We start from the raw sequence: 22596 nt of genomic DNA on the forward strand, positions 1-22596 counted from the left end.
CTGTTTAATCCTAAATCCGGAAAATCCTCTGAAGAAGAGTAGGCTACCCACTCCAATATTCTTGGACTTCTCTTGTGGCTCAGCTGGTAAAGAAACCGCCTGCAATGTGGGGGACCTGAGTTCAATCCCTGGGTTGGGAAGATCCCTTGGAGAAGGGAAAGGCTACCCACTCCAGTATTCTGACCTGGAAAATTCCGTAGACTGTATAGTCCGTGGGGTCGCAAAGAGTCGGACACGACTGAGTGACTTTCACTTTCTTTCAAGTAGAGTTTATATTATTATTTGGTTTGGATACATCAGATCTCTAAAAATCCATCCAGCTCTGAAAAATCTACAAGTCTCACCTCATGGGCATATTATAAAACAGAATCGATCAGGAGTGAGAGAAGACTTTATCAAAAAAGATATGAAAAATAAAAGCCAAAAGTATGAAACACAAAGGTAAATTTACATATTTATAAGTTTAGGCTCTTATTCATATTAATACTTATGATAGCTAGGATGTCTTGGATATTAATTTTGTCAGTATATTCACAAATGTTTTGCTTAAATCTCTCCCAAAACCTCCTGAGGCTGCATGGTCCTGATTTTACAAAGAGAATATGCATCTTGCACAAGTTAAGACAGATGATAAATTGCAGAATTTAAATCCATTGCTGCCTCTGTTTCATGCCAGGGGCCAATCAAGCTCTTAAACATTACATCAAATTTGTAGGAACAAGCCCATTGACTTAGAGTGAAAGACAGAAAGGAGTGTGTCAATCTTTCTCTCTCTCTCTCTCCCCCTGTTTGTCTCTTTGACAACTTTGGGCGTTAGGCAAGTCACTTGTCCTGAATTTTACTTTTCCCTGAAAAATATGGGTAAGCTTACCTATTCTATTCTCTTTATCTTATCAGGTCATTCTGATGCTCAAATTGTACAATGTATGTGAACATATTCTGTAAATTGTAAATACGTAAATTTAAATGTTTATCATTATCAACTATGAAGATGAAAATGTGCCTTAGGCAGAAGAGGCTACAACATCCCCAGATTTCATTCTGTGAAACATGGAATCCTATGTTTCAAAGAGGCACTTGATGCAAATCAGATGCTTCCTTTAAGGACCAGATGTTTATTTCTAGAAATAAAAAGCATAGAATGCATGTAGAGAGCTCAGAAATCTCCAATTCCTTCCTTTTAAAAATAAGAAGTCTGAAATTCAAATATTATACTATGAAAAAAAGACAAAAGTCTGCCGAACTCGACATGTTTCCCATGGAATTCACTAACAGCAATTTGCACCTCGGGGCTTCTTCAGTGGCTCAGCTCATAAAAACCCTGCCTGGAGTTTAGGAGATGCAAGAGACAAGGGATCGATACCTGGGTTAGGATGATCCTCTGGAGAAGGAAGGGGCAACTCCCTCCAGTATTATTACCTAGGAAATCCCATGGACAGAGGAGCCTGCCAGGCTACAGTCCATGGAGTGTCAAAGAGCTGGACATGATTGAGTGCACATTCATGCACACAAAACTTGAACCTTATTCTTATAGTTCTAGATGTGTGACTTTGATTTGTGTAACCTGCTTTATTCTCTGCACTTTTTATCTGTAAAATAAGGATAATTGTAGGATCTTCCTCACAGGGTTACTTTTGAAACATAAGAGTTAAAATATATAAAACATTTAGAATATTGCTGACACATAGGAAGTTGTTGTGAATATTACTGACATTAGTAAGAACAAGACAGAGATTTGGGAATTTACACTGTATTTTCTTAACAATTTTCACCATAATGGCATTTTACAATAATAAGACTTGATAATATTCCATTTTTCTTTTAAAGAAAGAAAATCATTCCACTTTGGCAAGTATTAAACCCTTCTGTGGAAGATCCAAAACAACTTAGCACTCTCTCTAATGTCTAAGAAAGAATTTTCTGTAGGCTTTTTCATTATAGAATCTTAGTTTTATCAAGACATTACAGGACATTTTAGATGAGGGGAAAATACTGGGGGAAATGGAAGGGCTCCCAGTATACCTGTGAATCCAAAACACAAAGAATACTCTAATTTGTATAATCTTTCATGATATTTCTATTTTGTGCATTGGTTGCCTTTATGGATATAAAAGCACTCACCATCTTCTTCCCCAGCTCATGCTTTAAAGCAAGTCAGTGTAATCAACTCCAGAACTATACTGAAAGACCAAATCCTGGTGCAAAATGATAGGTGAGTATTAAGGACAATACTAGATTTTTGGGGATTATAGACTAATTGATTACATTTTTAGCATTTAAAATGTATCCTATAAAAAGGATCTATATGTTATGATGGATATAAAATGTACTTAGTGGTTTCCAAATTTTAAACTATAAGTTACATGGTTGTGTCAAAGTATTTAAGTGAGATGTATCTGACTTAGTTTGGGAAGCATAGTAAGTCTCAGTAATTTCTAGTCAAATTCTACTATAAGAAATCTACTCTGATTTGTGCATGTAAGTGCTAATAATATCCCCCAAATGAATCTATTTAGAAAAATGAGAGGAAGGAAGGGAGAGAAGGAAGGAGAGAGGAAAGAATAAGAGAAAGTGAAAGAGAAAAAAATAATAATAAAACTCTGACTCTGACTGAATTGTTATATTATACTTATTTTTCCTTTTTGTAAATAACTAAAATGAGCAGTGATTGAAGAAAATTAACCTAATCAGCTATTTGCCCTAATTCTACCCCCAACAGTTGCAAAGAAGAGATTGAAAGAAAGAAATAATAGTAATGAGTCATTTAAAAATAAACACCTAGAATTACTGAAAGCTGCCTTGTGTCAAAGTTGCTAATGTTGAGAGCTGGAATGAACTACAGATAAATGAATACTTTAGAATCTAATAGCTCAGAATTTTGTAGTTTCAACCTTGAACTGTTTTAAAAGATTGATAGTCCTATGAATGTGTATATGATACAGATGCTGCACATTGGAGCTTTGTTTGTATACCAGGTTTAGATGAGTAGGTAAACTAAATTGTTCCTCTTTGATCCTAAAGACCTTGGACTGCTTCTTTTTTTCGCTAGGTATTGTCATCCAGTCTCTTGACTTTAGTTACCTTTATTCCAAGTTTATATCTCCAGCCTAACCTGTCCTCTGAACCCCAGAGGTGGACCCTCCTCTTTGACATCTAATCTCAGCTCATGGCAACACTGTTCTTCCAGTTACTTAGATAAAAATATCTGGCAATCACCCTTGACCTCTCTCTTTTTCCACATCCAATCCATCATCAAATCCCCATTGGCTCTATCTTCAAAGTATATCGAATAACCCAGAATTCAAACACTACTCATCAATTTCACAGCTACCCTTTGTCCAAATCACTATCATTTCTCACTTGAATTATTGTAATTGTCTTCTTATGAGTCTTCCTGCCAACAGCCTGTCCCTGTACTGTCTGTTCACAACATACATCAAGTTGTTTGTTTCACAGATATGAGTCAGATCATATCAGTCTTCTGTCCCAAATCTCCAAAGATTCACATCTCAGAGTGAAATCTCAAGTTTTTACAAGGGCCTATTAAGGGCTTCCCAGGTGGTGCTAGTGGTAAATAACCCACCTGCCAATGCAGGTAGATGTAAGAGATGTGGGTTCCATCCTGAGTCAGGAAGATCCCCTGGAGGAGGGCATGGCAACCCACTCCAGTATTCTTGCCTGGAGAATCCCACAGACAGAGGAGCTTGGCAAGCTACAGTCCACGGGGTCACAAAGAGTCAGACACAACTGAAGCAATTTAGCATGCACATATGCTTAAAGCCTTGGAGGACCTGAACCTGTTTATCTTTTTTATTTCCGAACCTCCTAAAGCTCATTTCACTATTCTATTCCAGCAGCCCTGACTCTGCTATTCCTGGGCAATCAGACATGCTCCTTCCCTTGGATCCCACTGGCTAGGGCATTTTGCTTCCAGATATCCATTTGGCTTATGTTCTCCCACCTTCTGCAAGTCTTTCCTCAAGTATTACCTCATCAATGAAGACTTGTCCAACCACCCTGTTTTATATCACAATATTTCCTATCCCTTCTGTGCTTTTCTCCCCATAATTTTTTATTAATTACCTGCATAGTAGAAAATGTATTTGCTTGTATTTTGTCTTTCTCTTACTTCTAGGTTTTAAGCTTTATAAGAGCAGGAATTTTTGTCTTTTTGTTCTCTGTTACTGCCATCTAAATAACACATTTCAACTAAATACTCAATAGCTTGTAACCTGATGTTCAATAAGCATTTTGAATGGATGAATAAATAACTAGAGACTGAAAGAACACCCAGGGAACTTTAAACTGTCATTTTATTTTTTCTTACCATTATAACAGTGTTTCATTTATATGAATGCAGTTTTTAAGTGTCTCCAAGAAAAGCAAATCCACTGAAGCAGAAACACTGAGGCAGACTTTGAAATTTGTGCGCTGTGGCACACATCTCTGAATCATAGTTTCCATTTGTGTATAGTCTCACCATACACTCAACAAGTAGCTTGCTTTAAAGCTTAAAAGTGAAAAAGTAATAATTATTGTTGTAAACATAATCATACCCTTTCCTCTATAATAAATCATTTTCCTTGTTTATAAGTCATTGAACCTCTCAAAGTTTCAGTGGACCACTTTGCAAAATTTTTCCTTATAAAAAGAACCCCAGTCCTTATAGAGGTTTGTTTACAGATCTGGTTTCTAAACATTTATCAAGTTATGGAGGCTCAAACAGAAACTAGCTTGCCAAAAGTACTTCTTCAGTAAAGATCACATCGAAAAGATACCTCATTCTACTATGGTACATTCATGTCAACACAGTCTGGCCTCAAACTTACTTTTTAATTACTAAAAGTAATTAAAAGTGATAAAAGTGTTATTGGAGGTCCCTGAGTCCTCCATACCATTTTTATGTTGTCTATGAGAGATCAGGGACTTATTTTCATTTCTCCAAAATATGTGCATTTCTTTACATACTTCCATGTGTCTCCTACTTTATGACTTTCTATATGATCCCTAGTCTAGCTTTCGTTTTTTTAATCTGCTTTACTTTTTGGTAAGATAACATTATATGGAGAAAATTTTCCTGACTTTCAACCTAACTTGTATTTCTTAAACTTACTCAGTTATTTCCAATTTGTGCAGAATTAGAGACTGAAAGATACAAGGAAGCAATAGCAACAACAAAGACTGTCTACAGGGGGATGTACTGAGATAGAACAATGAACCTTCCTTGTGGAAGGATTCTCAGGAAAACTGACTACCCATCAAGAGAAAAGGTGGAAAGAAACGTGGACCAAATAATGTTTGAGAGTCTCTCCTTTTGAAATTTAAGAATTAAAATTGCTTTATGACATTAGTTTTGTTTTCAAATAGGGACTAAAATAATTGGAACCGTTTCAACATTTTATTCTTCATTTTGTGGTTTAATTTTGTATGGTATATATTAATTATTTTATTTCCTTAAAATCCTTATTACTATCTTCCTTGAATAAAATAAACTGGAAATGCAATTTTAGTATCTAGACTGCCCCCTTCTGGCTTTCATGTCAGACTCTATTAATCACTTTAATCCTCCCATACATACTCCATACTTTACAACTGTATGCTCAGTTCAGGGATAATGGTTTCAGTATGTTAATTTTATATATTTTATACAAAAATATGCAGACAGGTATCGTGCCAACTTTCCCAAGGGTTTCTGAAGGACAGAACAAGACTCATTTTTAAAACTTCTCTACCAGCACAAAATAATTTGCTCTTTTAAAATTCAAATAAAACCTGCTATTCACAACAAAATGCCCAGGATCAAATGCAGTATTTTTGTGGAAAAAGAATAATTAACATTGTATTGGAAAAACTGAAACTTTTTGTGTAGTGTTCATTAAATTATTGGTCTTTGTTAGTTATGTCTAATTAAGATGCTTTAATTCCCTTTTAACAGTTGGGTTTCATAGCATTTTATATCCCACTACATTAAGAATTAATTTTTTGGCTTGACACCAATGCTAAATTTGCTTATCCAAACATAAGCCATGCCAAGGGCTTGAAGGATGATGACAGTAATTAACCCAAATCATATACCAGGAGCTATTCCAGTGAAAGTGTCTGTTAAATAGTGTATCTTTTTTTCTGATGGTGAAACTGATCTGGCAAAGGGCATGTATCACGACCTCCCACAGAATGTTTCTTGACAGAAATGCCAAAAATGGGCAGGGAAAAGCTACTGAACTGATCAAATAGCCATTTCTTATTCTGATAAACAGAATAGGAAGCATGGAGAAATGGAGGCATGCATATACTTCAACTCAGAATTTCTAGAGGTCAGTTTGATATTTCATATATCAAATGACTTAAAATTTAGCATGTCTTATGCTCCTATGTCCCTACAAGGGACCGTGAGAGATGTATAAACAGAAAGAGAATTATAGCAATAATGAAGTAGGAAAAATCTGCAACAGGCATATGTTTTGATTTTGTTAAGTCTTAATTTAGTAAATAGATCAAATCTTATGTTGCCATATGACAGAATAAAATGTTATTATAGAATGAAATTGAGGTTGATTATATTTGTTGTTGTTCAGTCACTCAGTCGTGTCTGACTTTTTTGCGGCCCCATGAACTACAGCATGCCAGGCTTCCCTGTCCTTCACCATCTCCTGGAGCCTGATTAAACTCATGTCCACTGAGTTGATGGTGCCATCCAATCACCTCATCCTTTGTCATCCCCTTGTACTCCTGCCTTCAATTTTTTCCCAGCATCAGGGTCTTTTCTAATGATTTGGCTCTTCACATCAGGTAGCCAAAGTATGGGAGCTTCAGCTTCAGTATCAGTCCTTCCAATGAATATTCAGGGTTGATTTCCTTTAGGATTGACTGGTTTGATCTTCTTGCTCTCCAAGGGACTCTCAAGAGTCTTCTCCAATACCACAGTTCAAAAACATCAATATTTTGGCCCTCAGCCTTCTTTATGTTCCAACTTTCACATTCATACATGACTACTGGAAAAACCATAGCTTTGACTATACAGACCTTTGTTGGCAAAGGTCTGTACCTTTGTACAAATGTCTCTGCATTTTATATTGAGTTGCAAAGACCATGTGTACATTAAAAAAAAAAAGTAAGACTGGTTATGGAGCAACATTTGAATTATGACACCACACATATTGGATAAGGAAACAGAAACTCACTCCAGTGTTCTTTCCTGGAGAACCTCATGGACAGAGGAGCCTGGCAGGCTATAGTCCATGGGGTCACAAAGAGTCAGACACGACTGAGAGACTCACACACACACACCACACATAAAGTCTCTAGCAGTACTCACAAGCACCTTAGTACCAGATATCTCTGGAATATTAGTATTATGAGTATTTTTGTTCAGCTTCTATTCCCCCTCTGTTTTCTTTCTTCTCTCTCCTCCTTTGTCCTTGTTCTTCTTTGTGCTATTCGGTATTTTCCAAATATTTCTTCAGCAATACAATTCCAGAAGAATTGACAGCTCCATGATGATGGTTGGAAATGTGTCAAGATTGAGACAGAGGAAGTGTTTTGGCCAGAGTAAGCTTTAGAAGAGGTAAGAAATAACTGGTTCAGTGCAGGGTGATTGAGATGAACAAGTAGAGATGAAGCAGATGGCAAGTAGGCTTTTTACTGTATGTATCTGGAGCTCAGCAAAGAGGTTTGGACTTGAGAAATCCATTTGAGAGTCACCAACAGAGAAGAAGTTTGTTGAAACTGGGGGTGGAGGAGATTGCTCAGAAGAGGAACATACAAAAGGAATACTAGAGCTGAGTGTCATGAAATATAAATGTTAAAAGAAGACAAAGAAACTAATGGAAACCCAGACAGGTGGAAGAAAACACAAAGGTATGATGGTAAGGAAGTAAAAGGAAACATATCTTAAACAAGGGGATGATGAATGATGTTAATTGCTATGAAAAGTTTAGGTGAGATAATTTTCAAAGTATCCCAAGAATACAACAGTAAGTATTGTACTTTCTTTATCAAGGCTCCACTGATGGAAACTCTTTCAGCCAGGTGTTGGAAAGTTCAAGGAGAAAAAAAAAAAGTGGTTTGGCAGAAAAATATTTGGCTACAGAAGGAAGGCAGGAAGTAAGAGGGTAACTGAACATAGGAATGAAGGTGGAATAATTTTTATGGTGATGGTATTAATTATAAGATGAGAAAAATGTGTAGTTCTCTGTGGGCTGATGGGAAAGAAATGCTTGAAAGGAAGATGAAGATTAAAAAAGAGAGAACAATTGAGAGTCTTAAAATTTGCCTTACGATAAAATGATCCCTTGCATCATTCCTTTAAAGATAGGTTTCCAGAAGGGGAATCTTACAATCTGCATTTTTTATCAAGCACTGCCAAGTGACTCATCAGCAGGAAAGTATGGAAACAATTATAGTTAATAAATGTATTTTGAGGAAATGGGCAGAATGTGATTCAAATCATAAGGTTATCGTTGGATCTGAGTAGAGAACTATCTTTGCTTTTTATAGGAGAGAGTCAGAAAAGGCAGAGAGGAGATGCAGGTAAATGTAGAAGTGTGGCGACTGACTTCCCTGTCTGTGTTGACTTTCTCCATCAGAAAGGATGTGAAGGCCCCTTCTGAGAGATGCAAGAATTTCTAGGCACTATGAAAACGCACATGGAAGGAAGATACTAATTTATGATGGAGCCAGTTTGCAGGGCTTTATGATCTTCTGAAGTAGCACTCCACACATAGGGAGCAAGTATGATCAGGACTGACTTGTGAGTTCTAATGTTGAAGCTTAATAGAAGGAAAAGGAAAACTATTAAAGTTTACAATATCACCACCATTTGGGTGAAATGTAATCATGGAGTACAGGCTGAATAATGAAAAGATTCAAGACAGGACATAGGTGTGCTTAGCCCTGAGAGTTTTCCTGAACGTGGGACCTTTGATTCTAAAACCAAAAAGATCCCAGGATCATTGATCATCCTAGGGAGCATGGATGATAGAAAGTTGCATTTTTAAACTGGGAGTCTCGATAGAATAAGAACCAAATATAGTGAGACTAACTGAATGTACAATTTAGAAATAGAAGAGGCTACATTATGGCCAGAGTCTGGAATAATTAGAGTTGGGTTTTCAAAGGTGGATTAGTTCCAGGTAATAAGATTCATGGTTTATGGTCATGAAAGCTGATGGCCAGTGTAGCATGCAGCTGACAGACTCTGAAAGTATGAAGGTCATGAAGTTGAAAAGAGATTGAGTTGAATGCAGTTGTCCTTTGTCAGCTATGCCATCCCCCAGAATGGTGGCAGAATGAGGTGGGATGAATTAGCTTGATGCTAGTCTTCTGGTAGGACAGGAGGCAAGGACCTAGGAGGCACAGATTATGGTCCAGCCAGATGGAATTAGCTTAAACAATCTGAATTCGGCTCAAGTTTGAAGGATAATTTTCTAGAAGAAACAGTGGGAAAATGAGGCAGTATAGAAGAATAAACAATTTCCCTTCCAGAAGATTAAAGAAACAAAGTTATTATCAAGGCAAGTCAGATTGCTGTTAATGAAGCCGACGAATATGTAAAAAAAAATGGATTGAGAATGTATAACTTTTAAAAAATGTTTGGTTGATCTAAAAACCGAAAGGAAAAAAAGAACATTGTCTTGCTTTATCAGGCCCTTATTGGATCAAAGGAAACAGTTCTCAGTGAGAAAAGAAAAGATTCCTATTGGTGGGGTGAGTACCAGAATAATTAGTGTTTTTTGTTACTAACCACTCCCATGTAAGTATTATTAACAGATACCATCTATTTTTTATTGAATTTGAAGGGAGTTGCTATATAATATTTTGAAGAAATTAAATGACCTATCGGACATTAGAGTGATGTTTAATATTTAGCTGTGTATACTCTTATTTACTAAAGATATTTAGCTGTGTATATTTCACTATGTATATTCTTGTTAGTAATATTAACTAACATTATTTGAGCACTTATTTTAAAGCCTTCAGGACTGTGCAGGTACTTTGCTTTGATTGTTTAAGCTAGCTTGTGGCTACTATTATTATTCCAATTTATAAATGAGTAATCTGAGGATTAGAGGAGTTAGCAACTTGAATCAAGGTCATAAAGCTTAGAATATATCACAGTAGGTTTAAATCTAGCTTTTAGTTTGACTTTTAATTACAGTAATTTATCATTAAAAAAAAACAATTTTGCTTTTAGGTGAAGTTTTCAGTCATTCTGAAGTATCTTCAAGCCTTCGGCTGGCTCTGGGTGTGGCTGAATGTGGCCACTTGCCTGGGGCAGAACTTGGTGGGAACTGGACAGAATCTCTGGCTTAGTACCTGGGCAAAAGAAGCAAAGCACATGAATGATTTCACAGAATGGAAGCAAATAAGAAGCAATAAATTAAGCATCTATGGATTACTGGGATTAGTGCAAGGTTAAAAAAAAAGTCTAGCTTTTTTTTTTCAGTTGCTTTTCTTTTCTTTTTCTAACCTAACTGATCTGGATGCAAGCATAAGGCATGTTTTTGTTTTGTTTTGTTTTGTTTTAAATCTATGTCATAATATTCAGATACTTTGGGATAATTCAAATGCATATATTTTTAATTCACCATATTTGACAGAGTATACAGAAACTTGTATATGTCAACTACATTGACCCATACTAAAAAATTTGTCTCATTTAATCCTGCCAATAAGTATTTAGAAAGGTATCATTATCCCCATTTTACAGCTGGGAAAATGGAGGTTTGTCTGTTAAGTCATTCAGGACTCAAAGTCTTGACTACATGGCCATTCACCGTATGTGGGAGGCTTGTGACTGATGTGAAGATCAGTAAGTGAGTCTGTTAAAAACTGCGTTGTAAGTAAAGTTTAATACTACATGGCAAGCAATATTTGTATAATAGTAAAATATGACACTGGGAGGATTTAGAGCAGGGGAAAGCTATATTTGATTGAGAGATTAAGATAATTCCCAAGACATAGTTGGCATTTGAGGCGACACTGAAAAGACGGATTGAGTTTTGTCAGATCACAGAGAAGGGAAGGTGAGAGGTCCAGAGAAAGATGTTCATAAAGATGGATAGGAAAGGTGAGGGGGTCTAGGCATAGCTGAGGATGCCAGTCTGAGTTATCTTCAGGTAACTGATGGGGCAGGAGAGGAACTGGAGGTAGAAAAGTAGTATGGAAATGTGTTAAAGATGATGGTTGGAAAGGCAAGTGGAAAACTTTGAGAATTGGGGAGAAAAGAAATGACAGACTTTGGAGTTATTTTTCAGAATATGAATAAACTTGGCAATGAAAAAACATATGGATTTTTATTGGAGGAACTAAACTCAGAGACCAGGGAGAAGTTGGGATTGGTAGGGATAAAAATAACCAAGTATTTTCAGGTGTCTAGATGAGAGATACTCTAGTCCCAAGAGATCTCTTATCTGCTCCATCTCCTTGTCACCCAAAGCATCTAGGAAGGGGCAGAGAACTGCAGGGGGGTTGGAGAAAAGGGATGGATAGGAAAGACAGTGCAGTGAAAAGATATATAAAATTTGTTGTGGGTAAGAAGAGCGCATTACTTGAGAGTTTGAAGTTCGAGTCATTGGGAAAACAATGAAGGCAAAAATAAAGAAACCAGTGGGGAAGAGTCTTAAGTGATAGAACAGAGAAATTATGAATTCAGTTTGGAACACATTTAGTGGGAAGTGTGGATATATTTTTCTGCTGCTTTTCCCCCCAGTAAGCAAAGTAGATTCACACTGTCCTTCAAAGAAGTGAAGTGATTTGAAAGAGTAAGAAGAAAGATTCTCAAAAGTACAGTACTCAAAAGTACAGAACCATTAAAGGAAAGGTTTTTTTAAAATTAGAGACAATCTTTGTTTATTTATAAGGAGAAAAGAGGATAACGTGAAGGAGAGTGATAAAGTTAAATAAGAAATAACAAATCAGCTACATGGAAATCTTGCTATCTAAGGATATGCATAAGGGAAAACAGAAAGAATACATACTTTTGGTAACAGAAAATGAGGATAACATTTAAAAGTATGTGATTCAAGGCCTTGCTTTGTTTTCTCCTCTCCCATCGTATTTTTTATTATGTCACCATCAGTTCAGTTCAGTCGTTCAGTCGTGTCCGACTCTTTGCGACCCCATGGACTGCAGCACGCCAGGCCTCCCTGTCCATCACCAACTCCCGGAGTTCACTCAGACTCACGTCCATCGAGTCAGTGATGCCATCCAGCCATCTCATCCTTGGTCGTCCCCTTCTCCTCCTGCCCCCAATCCCTCCCAGCATCAGAGTCTTTTCCAATAAGTCAACTCTTCGCATGAGGTGGCCAAAGTACTGGAGTTTCAGATTTAACATAAGTCCATCTCCTTTAGGATGGACTGGTTGGACTGCCTTAGTACTATACCTATAAGTATCTCCATCGTAAAGTAAACAAATATTTTGAGGCAAATTTATGCTTGTTTTGTTACACGCATTGGGAAAAGAGTTGTTATGTTAATAACTAAAATGAGACTCAGGGACTTAGAATGTGCTTGGTTCTAAACCAGTGAGTCAAGCTTATTGGCTCGTGGTTTGCAAGTCAATGAGGTGAAGGTAGATTTAGAGATATATCAATAGAATGCTGAGCAGCAAAAGAAATATCTCATATACATCTCTATACCTATGTCTATCATCATATATAGGAGAGTTAAACTCTTACCAACCTAGTGAGCTCATGTTGCAGTTTTAAGGGAGATTCAGTATCCTTTGGAGAATATTTTAAGAGACCAGATACTGTTATTTTCCTATGCTAGGCAAGGTGTGCAAGTTTAGTATTCAAAATTTTCCTCATTTACTTTAAGTAACTGTCAGGAGGTATAAAAAGTATTTTGTAATGAAAGTAACAGATTATATACAATTTAATCAAAAAGATTTTTTCATGACTGGATTTTTATTTTTTACATTTAAAAATTTAAAGTTTTGACATTATTAAATGTAATTATGTTATAAATTTTAAATATATTTCATAAGAAATGAAACTCTATATAATTTCTGATTGTATTAGTGGTCCACAGCTGCATCCTCTGGAACCTGATCCAATCAAAAGCAGGCTGTATTCACTGATATCATAAAAGCTTGCATTAATTTTTGAGCTTTAAAGCATAAATAGCACTTTCACATGTTAAGACCAGAGGCCTGCTATGAATACTATAGAAGGCTAACATTCAAACAAAACTAGAGTACTGAAGCAGAAGATACTGCATCTATATTTTATAACAATAATAACGATCCTACCTTATCTTTTGAAAAAGAAATAGCCCTAAACATTTTATTTCTGGTTCTCAGCTATGTGCTGCATCTTTGGAACACTCTGGACACCCCTAATCTATTGTGTTTTATGCTCCCTTGTTAGGAACTTCCTTTTCCAACCCACTCTGTAAAATATAGACACCTTATTTTCAACGTGTAGTGTTTAAGGAGTGCACTGCTACTCCCTGTTTGAGATATGAGAGGATCATTTACTTTACTTACCTCACAAAATTCCACTGAAATGACAGTGAACAAATCCGAAAGTAAAGGGTTCAGGGAATTTCACAGTGATGAATTTCTACATAAATGATTATACTGATAATCAAGGGTAGAAGAACCTGTAACCAGGAACAAATACTAGATGAAGCTGTAAAAGCAAAGTGGTTCAGGCTATCCACTGGAGAAACACAAGTACAGGGAGTAAGATTAAGTAGCATAGAAATAATCAAAGTGGTTCACTAGAGCTTTGTTCTGGCCTGTCAGCCTCTCCTGCAAGCTCAGCCCCACCCCCAGCACTATCTGTGTATTATTATATACCAACCGGCACAGTAGTAGTACAATGAAAACTAGGAGCTGATGCTTAAAAAAGAAAATGAAGGTTACCTGTGTGTGTGACGTATGTTAAGGACGGCCTCCTTATGTGGCTTTTGAAGAAGTTCCAGCCTGCATGTCTAAATCACCATGTAAGACTTGCAGTGTCACACCCACTTATGTGGAACTTCCATTCAGAGGAGAGAAATGTTGGGGGAAATTAATGTATACACTGGCAGAAGAAAGGCACGCCAAGTACCTCTTGATTAACCATCTCTTTATCTCGCATGTTTAAGCTGGTCATGATGGATGGTCATGCATTTTAATCCAGTGAACAATATAAATAAGAGCTAACAAATAGAACCGTGGAACCAGGAAGTAAAATGCTCATACTCGGTATATAAGAGAAGTTTAAAATATCTAATTAGTATCTTAGATAGTAGTACCAAATGGCAGAAGCAAAGCAAGTGTAGAATATGCTGAAATAAGGTCAATCTAACAGCAGAAAGTTCTTAAAAAATTTAAAGAATTTAAAGAGATTGTACAAGTGTGAGAAGATAAATTGGAGGAGATAGTCCCAGATGTACAACATCAGAAACAGATAGCAAATGATAAATAAGGAAAAATTAAAGTAACAATCCAGGATGTTCAACATCCCTATAGTAAGACTTTCAGTAAATGCAGATAGAAATTATCAAATATATAATATTTAACAACATTTTCTGTAATTGAAGAAAATTGAAGCCTGTCCCCACAAATGTTCCAGTTTAGAGCAGAAATACAGGGGGTTCCAAGATAGTAGTTTGTGTTGCAAGAGGAGGGGGCAAAAGAGGATAAAAGAAATAAGAGAATATCTGATGAGTTTGGATATATTCTGGGCTTCCCTGTGGCTCAGAGGTTAAAGCATCTGCCTCCAATGTGGGAGACCCAGGTTCAATCCCTGAGTCAGGAAGATCCCCTGGAGAAGGAAATGGTAACCCACTCCAGTATTCTTGCCTGGAATCCCATGGATGGAGAAGCCTGGTAGGCTGCAGTCCACGGGATCGCAAAGAGTCGGACACGTCTGAGCGACTTCACTCACTCACTCGAATATATTCAAAAGAATTTTGCTGACTATTGAATTGTTTGGGAATAGATGAGTTCTTGTTGCCTAGAAAAATAGTGGTACAAGCATTATAAATGTAGTGAACTTCATAAATACTATGCTTACTAGTAATATAAAACTGAATATTTGAGGGAAAAAAGGGCAACAACCTATTTTTAGAAGGGTTAGAATAAAGTATGGGGGATTGAGGTAGGAAAATAATTAGAAATAGTTAAAAGTAAGACATTATTAAACAGTCATGTGTGATATTATTTAAAATATAACAGAAGTAGCTAAAATAATTTGAAGTGGTCAGAGTCAACTATTTTTGTTTTGCTTTGTTTTACACGTTATACCTACAAGTATCATGTTGCCAACACACTTTTATTAGCAATTTTATATAGTAGAGATCAACAAAGTAATTGTGCATCCCAGAAGACTCAAAAGCAAATGTCTCAGATAATATGAAAGTTTATTGATGCCTCAAACAGAGAGGTCCAGGCACAAGTCTTAAAACTCACTTGATCCAGGGGGCTCACACTAAGTATCCACTACTCTTTATTTATCAGTTTTACTCATTTTCCTTATTGGCTTAATCCTTAAGCTTCACATGGTGATGGAAATGTTATCTTTCAAAGAATTTCCCTCCATAGAAACCCAGGAAATTACTCTCCTTGAAACAACTGAGTTATATATCCATCTTTGAATCAATCATTATAACCAAACATCTCTTCTTCCAACCTTACAGGTTTCCCAAGTTGGTGATTCTTTATCCTTTCATTTCTTCTTGAACACCTGGATAGCTCTTTTCTGAGCTTGCCTCTTTCTTGTTATATTCAGTATTTTGTCAAACACAGCTTGCAATTGTCAATAGATGCTGTTAACTGTTTTTTAACCTCTTCCACTAAAGTTACATGTTGATTATATTTTCTGACTTTTTAGTTCATCAAGAACAACCCTTCCACCAACCACATCTCCATAGCTTGACAGGCCAAAAAAATTTATTCCTCACTCACACCACTTGTGCATTGTTGATTGGGAGGGGGATTTTTCTGATTCTAGAGCCCAAGTTGAAAAACCAACCCAACTTTTTTTTTTTTTTTAAACTTTGGCAGGCACCGTGCAAAGGGAATAGGAGCTTTAGCAGATCTGACGCCAACAATTAAATGCTCTAATCTGGAAGCGTCATGTGTTGTTTCTCCCTCAACGTATTGTTCAGAACGATTTCTTTGTTCTCTCCAATCACAAAGGGGCCCAAAAGTACAATTCTACCATGGACCTAGAAGCTAGGAGAACTGAAACTGTTTGCCTAGTAGCACCAGTGACTACCATTGTCCCTCAGGACATTATAAAGTTAATAGGTTGCTAACATTCTATCCACCTGGTTGATCTCTTATCTTCAGAGCATTTCTCTAGAAGCTATGCTCAAAAATAAGAGAGCCCTGCTCTGATACCCCATCAGAGCATCTGTATTTATTTTCAGTGTGCCATGTACATTTATACTTAGTTTGGTCCAGAGTTACACATTCTGAAGTTTGATATTTGAGTTTTCCACTAAAAATAAATTCTATTATATGCAATTGCTTGAGTGTTAAAATTTGAAGTTTAGGCTGTTAACATGTCCCTGATAGCAGTTTGTGTTTAGGTCTCTTTGTGTGCTCTGGAGCTTACATGGTCACCAGGGGATCCTTGGCTGCCTCTCGAGTTCTGCATGCTCAGCTTTTGGACAATGTGCTGCACCTCCCACTCCAGTTTTTTGAAACCAATCCCATAGGCCAGGTCATCAATAGGTTCACCAAGGTAAGGAAACCCTATATTATTAGATAGCATACGTAAATAAATGGTGATCCGCATTTAGTACTTTATAATCTCATTTGTGAAAAGTATCATTCTCAAAAAATGAGATTATGTTCAGTGTAGATTTCATTGTTTATTTTCTAATTCTTGGGACATTCATAATTGATGTATAACAGAGTCATATCTAATACACATAATTAAAACTCTTAAAAAATTGTTGAAAGAATCCAAGAAGCGCATGTGCTCTGGTGTCTATAACTCCAATTCTTACACACATATAGTTTGAAAATCAGTCGTTCAGACAGAGAAGGGGAAGAATATGTAAGTCTATATTGAGATATCTGGATTTTAAGCAATGTACCTTTTAAAACATATCTTTCTTTTTTAATGTGGCTGCATTGGGTCTAAGTTGCATTGTGTAAGATTTTTCATTGCAGCCCACAGACTCTCTAGTTGTGGCAAATGGGCTCCCTAGTTACGGCACACGGGCTTATTTGCTCCATGGCATGTGGGATCTTAGTTCCCTGACCGGGGATTGAACCCACATCCCCTGCATTGCAAAGTGAATTCTTAAGCACTGGACCACCAGGAAAGTCCCTAAACATGCTTAGAGACTTAAAAAAAATTTTTTTAAAAACCTTTTAAAAAAACTACCAACTCATTAGTAACGAATGAGGAATGGCTGGAGGTTCCCAGAATGTCTCTGTGTTTACAGCTAAGTACTTTCACTTGTATTGTCCAGTAAAATATTATGCAAACCACATAGGTAATTTAAAATTTTCTAGTAGCAACAATAGGAAATTAAAAAGAAACAGTTGAAATTATTATTTCTAATAATATATCTTAATGCGTAGAGTATCTGATAGACTATCTGAATATCTGAAACATTAAAGTGTAATAAATATAAAAATATTAATTGCATACTTTGATTTTTTTATTCTTACAAAATCTTCAGAATCTGATTTGTGTTGTAGACTTAGGTTATATCTCAATCTGCAGTAGCCGCATTTCAAGTACTCAATAGCCATGTTCGCTAGTGGCTCCTGTATTAGACTGTGCATAGCCATAACCTTAAAATATGGCAGCCGTATAAATCAAGTGTCATGTAGTCGTCACTGGGAAATGCAGGTTGCTTGATCATAGACATCTTGGGACTATAAAACCCTCTTAATTGTTAGAACTGAAAAATATGTCGGAGTGAGTTGAGGAGGGCAAAAATCTTTTAAGATTCAGATTGTCACTTCTGGGTAAATGTTTTTTTTACACTGAATGATATATGTCTTCCTCCCCTCATTTTAAACCATGAAAAGTTAAAAATAAAGTGATCTGATGTCAAAATTTTCAGGACATGTTTATAATTGATATGCGTTTCCATTACTACATACGGACCTGGGTGAATTGTACACTGGATGTTATTGGAACAGTTTTGGTCATTGTGGGAGCTTTACCACTCTTCATTCTGGGGGTTATTCCCTTAGTTTTCCTCTATTTCACTATACAGGTAAGTTCATGAATTTTTATGTTTTAATAACTTCCAAGTTCACAATCAAATACTAGTTGGGCTTCCCTAATGGCTCAGATGGTTAGGAGTCTGAGGAAGAAGGGAAAGGAAGAGGATGGTAGGAAGTCTTAGACTACAGAACAGTTTCATAAGAGGTTTGGTTGAATGAATGGAAAGTCCACAACCAATACTGCCCACTGGTACTCCCATGTGACCTCTGAATGAGTCTGTTTTAAAACCCCTTCCCTGCTGAGTCATTTCCTGGGAGCCACCTGAGGGAAAAATGGCCTCCATTCTAAAATAGGAGTGGATTTGGAAAGACAGCAGCCACGCTGTCAGGCAGCGATGTGCCCTGCAACAAGAGAACTGAGTTGTGCATTTTGACGGCCACTACAAAAACTAGATGTTATTTACATTTTAGCAGAAAGTCAATTTGCCTGAAGATTCAAGAGAGAAACAAATATTCCCTTTTGCCCTGTTACTCTGCTATCAAGAAAGTATTGCTAGAAGTACTAAACAGATCTCTCATGATAGGTGTACAACTTTATATTCTAATTAAAATGTAGTCAGCCAATTTGAATTCCAAGATAGTGTCACTGGGAGGCTATAGTGTAAAAACAAAATTTAACACTTGTTTAAATTAAATTTAATAGTGTTTTGAGGCTCTTTATATGAAAGGATGCCATTCTTAATGTTTCCTCAAAATCCACATTTTAAAATTCTTATTGGAGTTCAATTTGTCCAAATCAAGGTGTTAATCGTTTGCTCATTTCTACATGTCTACTATCATTATTGTTCCTATTTTTTATGATGCCCCTCTTCTCTCTGCCGCCTGGATCTTACTCACCCTTTATGCATAGGTTATATTCTACTTTCTATGTGAAGCATTCTCTACCAAAATAGTGCAAAGATATGACTTATGAAGGTATTATGGATTTATTATACTATATTATTACAGAATATTATTGTATTATGCTATATTATTTTGTGGGCTGTTTTGTTGTTATTTTATTTTTTAGTGGGCCTAAAATTGTCTGCTCAAGAAGATTGTAAGTTCTCTGGGGCAAACACTATGTCTTATAGTTTAAAAATAACCGAAAAAATTGATGAATGACATTGAGAATCAATTGTATCTGCTTAAAAAACCAAAAACAACAAAGCGTATCACAAGTGAAAATTTTGTGGTTGATGCACTATAATAGGGTGACTAGGAATGGAAAAGAGTCTAGAAACCATGTTTTGTGAAGGGGAACTTAATAGGTTGAGCCCAGAAGATAGAGTCAGGAGCCTCAAATTCTAGTCACTTTCTTGACTCCTGTGCTTGGTACATCACTTCCCTTTCCAACCTTCTTTTCTTTCACCTGTAAGATAAGAAGTTTGCTTTAGATCAGTGCTACTCAAAGTGTGGTCCCTGGACCCATGGACCTATTGAATCAGAATCTCCAATTGTACCTCTTCTTTTAAAAATACCATATTTTGCAAGCAAATATGTATAATTTTTATTTATCATACCCTAATAGAGCTGGGGTGGGGGGATGAAAAATCTCTCAGGTTGGGGCCCAGAAATCTGTGTTTTTAATCCTTTGGTAATTTTTGCTGAAATATGAGAAGCATTAATCTAGATCAAAGGTTCTTAAGCTCAGAGCTCTCTATAATTTTATGGATAGACTCCAGGGCTTCAACAATTCATTGAACTGTTATGAAACTCTTTTTGGGACAATCTCTTAAGTCCCCTGGCAGGCTCAGAATGCCATCATCCTTTGTATTCTCCAGAGCACTTAGCATAGAGCAGAGCTTGTAAACTCCAAGATGATAGACCACATGTGGCTTCAGATATGTTTTCACTTAGCTAGCTCAATATTTTTTACTAAAATGAAGACATTTTTAAAATCAGGAATTTTACATAAAAGATTTTCCTGAAAAAAAATTGCAAGATGTGGCAACTCTTTATTTTCATTTCCAATTTATAGCAACTATTTGGGGCTGATGAATGATTATCCAATTAACTCAGGCTTACTCCTTCTAGCTCTCTACAGTCCACTCATCTCAACTGTCCAGAGAAGCACCAATTATAATTGTGGCCATACTGAAATTTTTTAGTGGAAAAATTTTCCATAATTATAGTTAGGTATAGGTGGCTCAGATGGTAAAGAATTTGCCTACAATGCAAGAGACCTGAGTTTGATCCCTGGGTCAGGAAGATCTCCTAGAGAAGAGATCCCAGTGTTGTTCCCCAGTGTTGTTGCCTGGAAAACTCTATGGACAAAGGAGCCTGGTGGGCTACATTCCATGGGATTGCAAAGAGCTGGACATGACTGAAGGACTGAACACATTCACTATCACAAAAATATTATTGTTTGTGCACTTGGTAGGCTTCCTTCATTTAATGGGTTAACCACCTGGCCACACTTTCAACTATTTAACATAGAACTTTTTCCACAGTAGGTACTCAATAATGGTTGTTTGAGAGCATTACCAAGGTGAAATTTTGCCCAATTATGTTTGAGTTGTGCTATCCAGAATTTGAGCTTTTTACTGTTACTAACAGTTTCACTTTCACTGTTACAAAGGTACATTCCTTTCCCGGGGCTCCTATAACAAACTTGGTGGCTTAAAACAACAGAAATTTTATTCTTTCACAGTTCTAGAGGCCACAAGTCCAAAATCCAGGAGTAGGCCTCTGTTGCATGCTTCTGTCCTAGCTTCTGGTGACTCTCAGTGACCCCTGGCATTTTCCTTGGCTCCCAGGTACATCACTCCAATCTTGTCCTCCATGGGTTTCTCCCTATGTCTATGTCTTCTCCTTTTCTATTTTTTATAACACTCAGACTGGATTTCAGGCCAACCCTAAGGATCTCAAGATATTAATGACATCTGCTAATATCCTCTTTCCAAATAACATATTCACAGGCAGTGGAGGTTAGAACTTGAATTTAACTTTTGGGGGCTGCTCATTAGCCCACTCCACACGTATCTTGCCATTTTCAAACTGCTGAAGAAATTTTGGCTACATCTGCAAGACCACCTCTTTCTGTTTTCCTGTTAGAGGTACTACATGGCGAGCTCTCGGCAGATTCGACGATTGGCAGGAGCAGCTCGCTCTCCAGTCATTTCCCATTTTTGCGAGACTCTGCTGGGAGTGTCCACTATCAGGGCATTTGGACATGAACAGAGGTTCATCCAGCAAAACAAAGAGGTGGTGAATGAGAACTTAGTCTGTTTCTACAACAATGTGATTTCAAACAGGTAAGTCATATCCGCATACCTAATTCAGGACTAGTCCCTTCTTGGATGTTTTGTTTATTGACATCTAAATAGAGTATTTTTAGTAGCATTTCATCAAAAATATTAAAATCTTAAATATTTCTAGTATTTAATACACATTTAAGTTAAAGTACATCTATTTATATCCATATGAACAGTCCATGCTACTTATGTAAATGCAAGATCCTACATTTTTTGAAAGTTACACAGGATGCTATTAGAATTACTAAAGATATGACTCTATGTTGTATTTATGTATGTGAACATAAATTTTATTTGCACACAGTAATTTATAATATTTTGATTTAAAGCTATACATTTCACCCAGTGTGTGGGGGGGGAATGTTAAATAGTACTTAGGCACATTTTAACTTTTAGAGATTAATTTTATTGTATAAAATGTGCATGCAATCAGAAAGGTAAGTGATTTTCCAATGAGATTTTTAAATAAATGCATCATTTCAGCTGGTGTTCTTTCCTTTTTTTCTTTTTAATTCTGATTAAGTTTACTCCTTGGAAGGAAAATTATGACCAACCTAGACAGCATATTAAAAAACAGAGACATTACTTTGCCAACAAAGGTCCATCTAGTCAAGGCTATGGTTTTTCCAGTGGTCATGTATGGATGTGAGAGTTGGACTGTGAAGAAAGCTGAGCACAGAGAATTGATGCTTTTGAACTGTGGTGTTGGAGAAGACTCTTGAGAGTCCCTTGCACTGCAAAGAGATCCAACCAGTTCATCCTAAGGGAGATCAGTCCTGGGTGTTCATTGGAGAGACTGATGTTGAAGCTGAAACTCCAATACTTTGGCCACCTGATGCAGAGAGCTGACTCATTTGGAAAGACCTTGATGGTGGGAAAGATTGAGGACAAGAGGAGAAGGGGATGACAGAGGATGAGATGGCTGGATGGCATCACCGACTCAATGGACATGGGTTTGGGTGGACTCCGGGAGTTGTTGATGGACAGGGAGGCCTGGCATGCTGTGGTTCACGGGGTCGCAGAGTCAGACACGACTGAACGACTGAACTGAACTGAACTGAACTGAAGTTTAAAAGCAAAGTTCTGCAAAAGTAAAGCATATTTTTATGAAGATAAATTCTTTATTGTCATTGCAACCATCCTATGTTTGATTGAGTTCTAACTAAGTGA

At 36.7% G+C, this 22596-nt stretch overlaps 1 protein-coding gene across 1 annotated transcript in view; it reads left to right on the plus strand.

Annotated features, from left to right (window-relative positions):
- Positions 1 to 22596, plus strand: part of LOC120882101 (multidrug resistance-associated protein 1-like) — a 95940-nt gene that overhangs the window by 60053 nt on the left and 13291 nt on the right. Inside the window, exons 17-22 of the mRNA XM_040265908.1 lie at positions 2137 to 2212; positions 9645 to 9705; positions 10193 to 10412; positions 16528 to 16682; positions 18025 to 18180; positions 21227 to 21426. Of these exons, the coding sequence (XP_040121842.1) occupies positions 2137 to 2212; positions 9645 to 9705; positions 10193 to 10412; positions 16528 to 16682; positions 18025 to 18180; positions 21227 to 21426 (868 nt within the window). The remainder of the gene's footprint in view (positions 1 to 2136; positions 2213 to 9644; positions 9706 to 10192; positions 10413 to 16527; positions 16683 to 18024; positions 18181 to 21226; positions 21427 to 22596) is intronic.

Source organism: Oryx dammah, unplaced genomic scaffold, assembly GCF_014754425.2.
Source record: "Oryx dammah isolate SB20612 unplaced genomic scaffold, SCBI_Odam_1.1 HiC_scaffold_2, whole genome shotgun sequence".
In the NCBI taxonomy this organism is placed as follows: Eukaryota; Metazoa; Chordata; class Mammalia; order Artiodactyla; family Bovidae; genus Oryx; species Oryx dammah.